The sequence below is a fragment of the Phyllobates terribilis genome, unplaced genomic scaffold (genome assembly GCF_046119375.1).
Source record: "Phyllobates terribilis strain yellow unplaced genomic scaffold, ASM4611937v1 Scaffold_7__3_contigs__length_470593459, whole genome shotgun sequence".
Taxonomy (NCBI): domain Eukaryota; kingdom Metazoa; phylum Chordata; class Amphibia; order Anura; family Dendrobatidae; genus Phyllobates; species Phyllobates terribilis.
The window spans coordinates 433,394,835-433,405,085 of NW_027362767.1; the positions used below are offsets into that span (position 1 = coordinate 433,394,835).

At 43.8% G+C, this 10,251-nt stretch overlaps 1 protein-coding gene across 1 annotated transcript; it reads right to left on the reverse strand.

The window, feature by feature from the left end:
* Nucleotides 1-187: 187 nt before the first annotated feature.
* Nucleotides 188-6,151, reverse strand: LOC141153329 (uncharacterized). The gene is made up of 2 exons (XM_073638043.1): nt 6,018-6,151; nt 188-2,247 (listed from the first exon to the last, which is right to left on the reverse strand). The coding sequence occupies exons 1-2, from the start codon at nt 6,134-6,136 to the stop codon at nt 1,329-1,331; spliced, it is 1,038 nt and encodes a 345-aa protein (XP_073494144.1). The 5' UTR covers nt 6,137-6,151; the 3' UTR covers nt 188-1,328.
* Between the last annotated feature and the right edge of the window lie 4,100 nt (nt 6,152-10,251).

Consider the following 10,251-nt stretch of genomic DNA (forward strand, 5'->3'; position numbering starts at 1 on the left):
TTACACTAATACCTGTAAATTACACAACAGCAGTGTTTTCATTATGAGAGGGGATTTTTTGATGCTTCCACTTTTTGGCAAAAAGTGTCTTGGTTCCTCTGAAACATTATTATTGTGTACTCCATGCCTTGGACTGTTCTCTAAACCAACATTTATCAAACGGATTATATTTAATCAGACTCAATAGAAAAAAAAAATGGATTTAATTCTAGAGAGGTGTAAACTGTGAACAGTCCTAAAAAATAAAAGTTTGTTACCAATTGTCAGATTAAATATGAAACAATTCCTGGAAACATTGGAATAAATGAATGACGTCCGGCGCGGCGTGAAATGACATCTGTATGGAGGCTTCCTCCTTGCTGGTTCTGAGATGTGACGAGCACCTGGAATATTTGGGGGTCGCTGTGAAGACCGATAGCTAGGAAGAATCATTAACGGAGAGAGCAAGTTCTTATCTCCATGTGGTGGAGTCTCGGTGGGGATCTAGTGGAGTTTGCTTGAAAGATCCGTGGCAAACCTTATCTCAACCACAAATAATAAATCCTTCCCATCACAGACGATTTCTGATTTTCATTTTCTTCCAAAAGCCATTACTTTTTCATTTTTTCTTTACCATATAGTGTACAGAAAACCGGGAAATAAATTTCAAGTGCAGTGAAAAACAAACAATTCCGCTATAATATTTCTTAAGTTTTGGAAAGAAAAATTGTTTATTTTGACATTTCTTGAGACCCGTAACGTTATTATTTTTCATTGATGGTGAGATGCGAGGGCTTATTCTTTACAGGGCAAGCAGAAGTTTTTATTGATACCATTCTGGGCTACATACGACGTTTTTTATTGCCTTTTTTTTAAGGAATTGTGGTGAAAAAAAAATCACAATGCTGGAATTTTTTTTTTTCTCTTTATATTGTCTAACATATGGGTTAATGAATTTTATAGTTTGATAGATTGGACTTTTACAGACCAAATCTGTTTTTTTTTATTTATTTCTTTATTTTTTAATGAGGGAAAAAGGAGGTGATTTGAATTTTATTATTTTTTTCACATTTTTAAAAACTTTTTTTTTTTTTTTTTTTTTACTTTGCTTTGAGACCACAGCCTGGTCTTTATAAGACAACTAAGAAATGAAGGAGTTGGGCTGCCATGGTAAAATATCAGCACCCTCCGGTCATGTCATGGGTAAGGGGGAGACTGTTCAGTGATCGACAGCAGTAGCTAAATAGCAGTGATCAGAGCAAGCTCTGGTCGCTGCTGTTAAAGGTAAGTGCTGGCTGTGTAACACACCCTGCGTATGACGTACATGTACATCAGTATGTGGGAAGGGGTTAATGCTCAACGCTAAATTCACAGTAATGTATAATCGCTTTGGCCAGCATGGCTGCAAATTTTGGGCGCTCCGTACTTTTCCGAATCCATTTGGGCAGCTCAATCTGAATGGCATCAACCTCTCCTGTCTTCTGAGAGCCATGAGTTTTGACAATGTATCCTCCGGAGTAATAATTACCACTTTTTGGTTTGGGGTTTGATGGAGATGGAACAGTTACATATTTAATATTCTGATCTTCAATCAGTTTTCCCAAACTCTGGTTGCCTCTAAGTAAACTCTGAAATGTCATATTCATCTGTCTTTTAGCCAAAGCATAAATGGAGGAATCAAATGATGAAAAGTTCCCGGAGTTTAAACTAGCTTTGGAAATGAGATAGCCGATCTCGATCCACTGTTCGGGATGGGATTGACCATGAAAATCTAGAAGTAAACCGCCCGACATATTAGACTTGGCCATGTGGATAAAACCCATGAATTCTTCCCAAGCCTGTTCTGCTTCGCGAACACCAAAGGTGGCCTCATCCTTCTCCCGGTTAGCATCCAACTTGGACCTTGCGAGGTTGTTAATGACAATATGGGGGCAGTGTCCCGAAGTCAGATGGCAGATCTCTTTGGCCACAGCCAATACCATTTCTTGGGTATAGAGATCTGCAATGACCTTAACCTTACAATTAACCTTGTCCTTCACAGTTCCCGAGGGACATGAATGGCTATAATAACACTTTCCTGAAATCTTTTCCCAGCATCCGGCATCTCGAGAAGGTATTGAAGAAGGATTTAATGATCCTCCGTGAGGAGCCGTCAGAATCAAACTCATGTTCCCAACATGATATTCAGTGAACTTCTCGTGACCAAAAATCATCTCTTGAGCTTTGATTATATTCGGCCATAAGCAGAGCAGGAAAAACGACCACATTCTGGAGGGCAGAAAACAAATTAGGGACGTTACATACAAAAATCTTAAGTAGTCGATAAAAAAAAAAATATCTCTAACTCATTGTCCGAGAGTTCTCCACTGGTGTGAAGTTTACATTTTACCATGTGTGCATTTAAGCTCTCACTGAACACCGGCAAATTGTCCGCATTTAATGCAATTCTATGGGAAAAATCCACCCATAAAACTCAGCAAGAGAAGGTAATTTAACACCGCATAAAAAAAATGCAGCGTCAAAAACTCATTGTGTGAACTTACCCGTATGAAGCCACAAAGGACAACACAATGAAAGTGTGCTTAGGGTGCAATTTGATTTTTTTCACTCTCTTTCACCTAACTGCCATAGGTATTTTTTTTTTTCTGTCAACAGCCACATGGAGGCTTGTTTTTCTGGACTGTATGTGATTTTGAATGACATAATTCACTTTATATAAATGTGCTGCAAAACAGGAAAATATTCCAATAGCGGTGAAAAAACAACACCCAATTCCGGTTATGTGCACACGATGCGGTTTTTCTGCCACGAAACACATTAAAACTGCTTGTTAATAGGTTTGCCATGTATAGCAATGGTAATCTGGATGTGCTGTGCATATGATGCAGAAATTTCCTTTCCGGATTACCATTGCGGCCAGCGTTCTCAAAGTGTGCATGGATTTATATAGTGTGACCAAGTTGTCAAGCACTTTCCAAGTGATGCTAAAATCGCTTGTCAACCCGCATGCGGAAATGCAAGTGAAGAACGCTTCACATCCGCATGTCCCTGGCAGGAAAACGCATGTAAAATCCGCATGTACGATCCGCATGTACGATCCGCATGTACGATCCGCATGTACGATCCGCATGCGTTTTTTTCTGCCAGGGAGATGCAGAAACGCTCAGGAAAATCCGGAGCATTTCTGCATCGTGGGCACATAGCCTTAGATATGAAAATAGAACAAATAAATGGCTTTTCTCCCACAATCATCTGAGTGACAATAGTGTCCAATTTGTTGACAAGTGAACAAATTTCCTACTAATATTGTGTTTCTATATGAGTTTTTGTTATTTCTCCTTAAAAACTGTACTGTGAAATCAAAAACATTCATGAAATTTGGATTTGTATTGGCAAAATGCAAAAAATTCATAAATCTTGAGGGTGTTGCCTCAATTTTGGCCACTAGTGTATACCTGCGGATTTGCTGCGTTTCAATGAAAGTCAATGGGCGCTAATTTGCGCCAGAAACGCGCTGCGGGTGGTACCCGGGTCGGGAGAGGAGGCTATTACTCCTCTCATCCGACCACCACTCTGGCTGATAACAGCGAGAGCAGAGTGGATGGGAGGAGCAGTTGTCTGCTCTTTCCAGCCCGCGGTAAAAAAAAAAGAACCTACTGGTCCCCGGCGGCAATATTTTTAGCCTGGCAGCCAGCGGTATACTCACCTGACCCAGGGTCAGTATACAGTGCTGTATTCTACAGCTGTGACATCAGTGATTGCTGATCTCACAGCTGTAGAAGTGACCCAGATCATCATGGGACACTCATTGGCGGTACGTGGACTGCGTCGTTGATGGCGGACAGGTGAGAAATATAATTGGTTGTTATTTTACGTTTTTTTTTCAGGAGATCGATGGCTTCGCGGAGGCGTGTAATAAAAAAAAATTTAAAACAGTGTTTTTTTTATTTAATTAAAATTATTTATTCTGGACGGGTTTTTATTTAAAGGCGGCGACTATTTTACCACGTGATTAGTAATGGGGCGTCTTATAGACGCCCTGCATTACTAACCTGGGCTTCCTGTCAGCTGCCAATACAAGGCTGACGTGAACCCCATTACCCCACTCACCACCGTTACAGGGCAGTGGGAAGAGCGAGGCTAAGCACCGGATTATGGATGCGCCATTTCTGGGACTGCTGAGGGGTGACATTATTAGCCGCAGAGGGGGCTAGTATCCATGGCCCCTTCCCTGGCTATTAATATCAGCCTGCAGCTGTCTAGTTTAGCTTTTGCTGGTTAGATTTTATATTGGGACCCCATGTTAATTTTTTTCTGGGGTCCCCCTGTAATCTAGCCAGTAAAGGCTAAACAAACAGCTGTGGGCTGATACTAATGGCCAGCCGACTTTCCCTCTGCTGGTTATAAAAATGACACGGGAGCCCACGCCATTTTTTTTTTTTAATTTATACTCTGTGCCCTCGATCCGGACGTAGCAGCGCTTTGGACGCATATTTTTTGCATTCTATTGAACACAGGTATATCCACATGTGTTCACTGAACCATGCGTATTTATCGCATTCAATACTTTCTAGTGGTCAAATTTCTGTTGCAGAGACTAGCGACACCGCAAGAGAATTTGACATGCTGCTGTCCTGAAAGACGCGCCGCATGTCAGTGTCCACGGGTGATCCGCAGCCTCTGATGCACGCACAGTGGACATGGGATTTCTAGAGATCCCATCCACTATGCTGTAACATCTGGACAGTGCGGGTTTGACGCTGTATAAACACGCAGCGTCAAACCTGCAGCGGCTCCTGACCGTGGCCACGTACCAAACTCACCCGCAGCATGTCAATTTCTGTAGCGGACACGCTAGTCTGATTTTGACCGATCTAAGTGTCATTATATGCGGTGGATTCACATGTACCGACAACAAATGTGCAGCATTAGAACACCAAGTTTTGGACACAACAAAAATAAGCTGCGTCCAAAGTGCTGCTGAGTGCTGATCGGGCAGATGTAGCGGCTAACGAACCAGCTGTGAGATGTTAATTATGGCCAGGGACCATGTTTGTCTAATGGCCCCTTCCCAGGCTAAAATTAGCAGCTCACAGCAGCCGCATAAATTACATGAATAGTAATTCTAATGAAGATTGGGCGAATGGGACTAGCTGACACCCAGCTCTTTTGTTTGGTGATGACAAGGGGTCAATCAGACCTTTTCATAACCAAACTTAATTAAAGTAAAGTAAATAGTTAAATAACCACACAGACACAGAGCAAACACTTTATTTGAAATACAACAGACCCATTCTTTCATCATTTAAATGAACCAATATACTTACCCCAGTTCTGATGATAATCCAAGGGGTTTAAGCAATGTCCCACCAAATAACTTTATTTAGCTCCAAAAAGCATTCATTGATGTACAAAAATGCTTAAAAAAAAAACGCATGTAAAAAAACATATCAAAAACGCATGTAAAATCCGCTTGCGTTTTTTCTGCTTCTAATCCGCATCGTGCGCACATAGCCTCCACCATTATTGTTTGGCATTTTGCTTTTACGTCATTCTTTGTGGGGTAAAAAAGTCTTAGTAACATGATTCTCCAGGTCTATATCAGTTTGGCATACAATTAAAGAGGTTAAAAAAAAACAACAGAATTTTGGAAAAATAAATTGGTTTGTGTCACCATTTTCTATTTATTTTTTTTGTGAATTAGATTTTTTTTTGGTATTTTTTTTTTTGCATGATTAGCTGTAGTTTTTATTGGTATAATTTCTGGTTCTGATAGTGGCATTTAATCAGTTAACCAGCAGTGATCAGGGCTAGCTCCAATCACTGCTGTTAGAGGCGGGAGCAAGATGTGCAACATATTTGGCAGCCAGGGTACATGGAGCGGTCTAAGTACACAGCTCCTAATGTGCTGTAAAATGGCAAAAAGTTGCACATCCATTATACACAATGTGGGTCGTTACTTTTCTGCCTTTCTTGTTGTTGAGCCGACCAGACTATCACAAATGTTTCACATTTACAATTAAATATGATTTACTCACTTTTCCCCGGTGGGAGTTGATTCCTTCGCGGATGATTTGCTGTTGATATTTTTTACTTTCCTCTTTCCCCAGTTTAACTTATTTTTATTTGAGGTTATTAAGAAACTGTTCATCTTCATTTACACAGAAAGTTAAAAATTAGTCATAAAGTTAATAATTAATCGGTGGATTAAGAACAAAACTTTTTAGATTTGAAAAAAGAAAAAATATATATTTTAAAAGAAATGTTTTCAACCTATAGGGCATATTTTATTTTTAGTCTATTTTATGTAGTTTGTTAATGACCCTTGTTGCCAGTTATGGGTACAATGTGCAACATTGAAAATTTGTGCAAACCTGTTCAGTTATTTTTGTGTTTACCCCTTGATTTTGCCCTCGCTGAACGTAACGTGCGGCTCTTGAATGGACCATAGCTGAAGTCCCGTGCAATGTCAGGTGGACGGCTTTTGCATAGCACCAACTTTTTAAATGACATAGAACTTTTTACAGAAACTTGTTCTAACCCCATCTTTCCACAATGCACCAGTGCAGGCATTCTCTGTATAGAGCAGCAGGGGGCAGCACTGAGATCCTAAAGCTCAGATCCCTTATATTTATGTAACTCCACTATTATTTTGCTAATTTTGGGTTGACATCTAAGTCACCTGCTTTGCAAAAAAAAACAAAAAAAACCCTTCTTTAAAAACTGGGATAGCGTCAAGCATGTGATGAATTTCTTATGAAACTTTGAGCAAAAAAAAAAAATATATAAATATATATATATATATATGATTTAAATTAAACCAGTAAAAATGAGTTTGATGGAAGCTTTTAATTTCTAATATACAGCAAAGTTACATTTTCTAGAAGGGCAGAAAGATATAACGAGGAGAATAATGATGCATAATGAGCAGTGTTGATCGAGCACTAAAATGCTCGGGTGCTCAAAGCTCGGGCCGAGCTCACCGTGATACTCGGGTGCTCGACCCGAACAACGAGCCCAATGTTAGTCTATGGGAGACCCGAGCATTTTTGCGGCGGCACCACCGGCAGTCTGTAGAAAGCCTAAAAAGTGCCCAAAACGATAGTGACAGTGCTCAAATGACATGGGGACAGCATGGGGATCGCCCCAGGAAGAATTTCTGACCCCCAGGTCACTGCTGTCAACAACGTGGTCAGAGGTATTAAGCCACTTTTACGGGCTCACAATAAAAGGTTCAAAAACGAAACTGAAACGGTTTTCCTGTGAAATATGTTAAGGAACTTTCTTTCCAGGGTAAAGACTTGTGTATAAGGTAAAATAAATAACCAAAAACAAAAATACTCCTCCACACCTTGGGCTATGTTCACAAGTAGCATTTTTTATGCGTTTTTGCACTTTTGTATTGCTTTCAAACGTGACAAATGCATTCACCGGGAAATGTAATTTTAACATTTTACAACCTTATCTGGCCATGTGCTGTGTGACACATGAATACAGTGCTAAAAAGACATGGGAACAGCATGGGGAAGACCCCTGGAAGCATCTCTGACACCCAGGTCACTGCCTAAAAGTGTGCCCATCAGAAGTGATCCTTGCCGCATCAGAAGATGCAGACTAACAACTATCCCTGTGCAAGTCCTTGTCCCAGGGCAATGTTCAATTGTACCTCCCCCATTCCTTGCAATGCAAGTGTGGCGCCCCTGAGGGTTCGGTCACCACAGAGGTATTGCATCTCACCCAGAGGTGTGGTATTTCACTCTCAGGTAAGGAAGGAGGATGGCTCAGGACCCTAACACTACATCCACTACACCACATTTCCGGGGGACAGGGCGACAATGCTCCTACGGGAGAGCACAACTGTCCCTGATCCCTGGCTGGAGTGGGGGGGACCACCTAGAGAGGGGAACTAGGTAGTGGATGGGTGGAGGACGTAGATCCTGGGAGCACTGGAGTAGGAGGTATAAAAGTAAGGAACCATTTTGGTGCAGTGTGAGAAGTGGGTAGAGTCAGACTGAGGTGCTGACAGGGGGCAGAGGCTCTGTACGAGCTCTGCTCCACAGGCGGGCCTAGTCAGCAGGCCTGAGCCTGGGAGAGAGAAAGAGGGAGCAGGAAGGCTCCAGGAACCGAAGGGACCCTAGGGGTACGGGCTGTGCAACCGCCACCCGTACGCCCACCGCTGCCAGGAGGTAGGGGGGTCGGGCCAGGAGAAGGGAACCGGATCCCTCAACCAGCAGAGACTACAGGGCTCAACTGGGAACCAGAGGCTGCAGCACTTCAAGTACAGCAAGCCGTCCACACCAGCCACCAGGAAGGTAGCCACATAGAGCCAGGGGACGGAACACACATCGCCCGCTAAGGCCAGAGGACACTGGACAGAGGTGCCGCTAGGTGTGAGGTACAAGGAGAGAGGCCAGAGAGGACACACTGAAGGGGGTCCTACTAAAAGTTCCAGAGATACCTGATGGTCGACCGAGCCCCTTACTGCGTGAGCACAGGACGCCGTGGGCTCTTACACTGGCCCTGTAAGTGGAACTGCTTAACCGTGAGTAAAAGCTCTGGGACTGCATCATCTGGACTCTGTGATTCTTCTTGCACCGCGACACCTTGCACCATCACCCCCATCATCCCTACACGCTGCCCTGAAGCTACACTCTTCCTGTGGGGAGCTACACAACCTTGCTGCGCATATCACCAGCTTCAGCGGACTGCTCCGCAGCGGCGGTTCTCAATAACCGCATTCCACAGGTGGCGTAGTTGGACTATTTAAACTAGATACACACAGACTACTCTGGTTTGACCGCCCTGGGTCACGGACCGGGTCACCGCCACGGTGACTACAACCCCCAGCATTTACAAGGCCCGGCTCCGGGTATCCCCAGGGCCCAGGGGGCGCGTCACAAGCGCAAGTATGCAGTCTGCCACCCACCCACAACAAGGCTGCAATACCATACTGCTTGCTTGCTTGCACTTGAAATTGGGCCTTTTAGGCATGTGGAGGCGGAATCTGGCCACCACGTCATGGCTGCGTAGGCGGCCTGGTATCCATACTCAGACCCAGCCGCCCAGCGGCCGGGTGTCCACGCTTGGTCCCCAGCCGCCGCGCGGCCGAGTGCCCACACACGGTCCCCAGCCGCCCCTATTTGTCCCGGTGCGCCTTATACACAAGTGCGCATACCAAAACATTACCTGTGCCCTCCCCAGTGCATTTAGTGGGAAGGACAGCCTAACCACAAACACGTGGACAAGTGAATGTGGCCAGGGATGGTCCATCTCACTGACGCCTTCACACTGGGTTAATATTGTGGAAGCTGGGACACAGTTGGACACTGGGATGCAACACGTCCTCCAGACATAGAGGATTGCGGGTCCTGGGTCAATCAGGCTTCAACACAAAGTTCAGAAGGTAGACAGCAGCAGTGGTCGGCCTCCTACACAGCGAGTAAATTATTCATGATCATTCATGAGGCCATCCATCTCCTTAGCTTTCTGTTCCTTGGAATGCAAGCGCATGTATGTAGTAGCGGCTAGGCCTGAGGTGGTCAGCGTTTTGAAGCATATCCTACCTCCTCCGAGGATTGCTGGATGTTTTCCTGCTACTATCCCAGTTCTATGACTCCCGTTAAAACAAAGCTTCAGGTGATGAATGATGGATGGATGAGGTGGTAGCAAAGGAGAAAGAGCAGGAAGAACAGGGACCATTCACATCAATATCAGGCCAGTCAACCACACATGTCTTGTAGGATATGTTTCTGTACCAAAAGGAGCGGTTCGGCTACACAGTTATAGGGCATACAGTGAGTGCAATGCCTACCAAAAATTTTGAGGCACTCCAATGCCCCTTGGAAGTGACATGGAGGTCAGAGGGCCTTAACTAAACTGTTTTTTCCATTTATGGCAACTGGGTCTCCTGTGCACTGTTGGCCTAAGCAGTGAATGGAAGGCTTTCCAAAAATTATGAGGAACTGCAATGCCCCTTGAAACAGACGTGAATTACAGGGTACTAAAAACCTTCTACCCATTATTGGGGAGTGGGTCTCCCTTAGTGTTCGCCTATGCATTGAAAAGCAAAAGCTGACTAAAATTAGGAGGAAATGCAATGCCCGTTGGAAGAGTCGTGGAGGTTAGAGGTAATTAAAAACAACATTTCAAGGCCCCTTGGAAGAGCTGTGGAGTTCAGAGTGGTTTAACAAGATGGTTTTGATGCCCCTTGGATGAGACGTGGAGGTCCCAGTGGAATAAAAAGACAATATCAATGCCCCTTGGAAGAGTGGT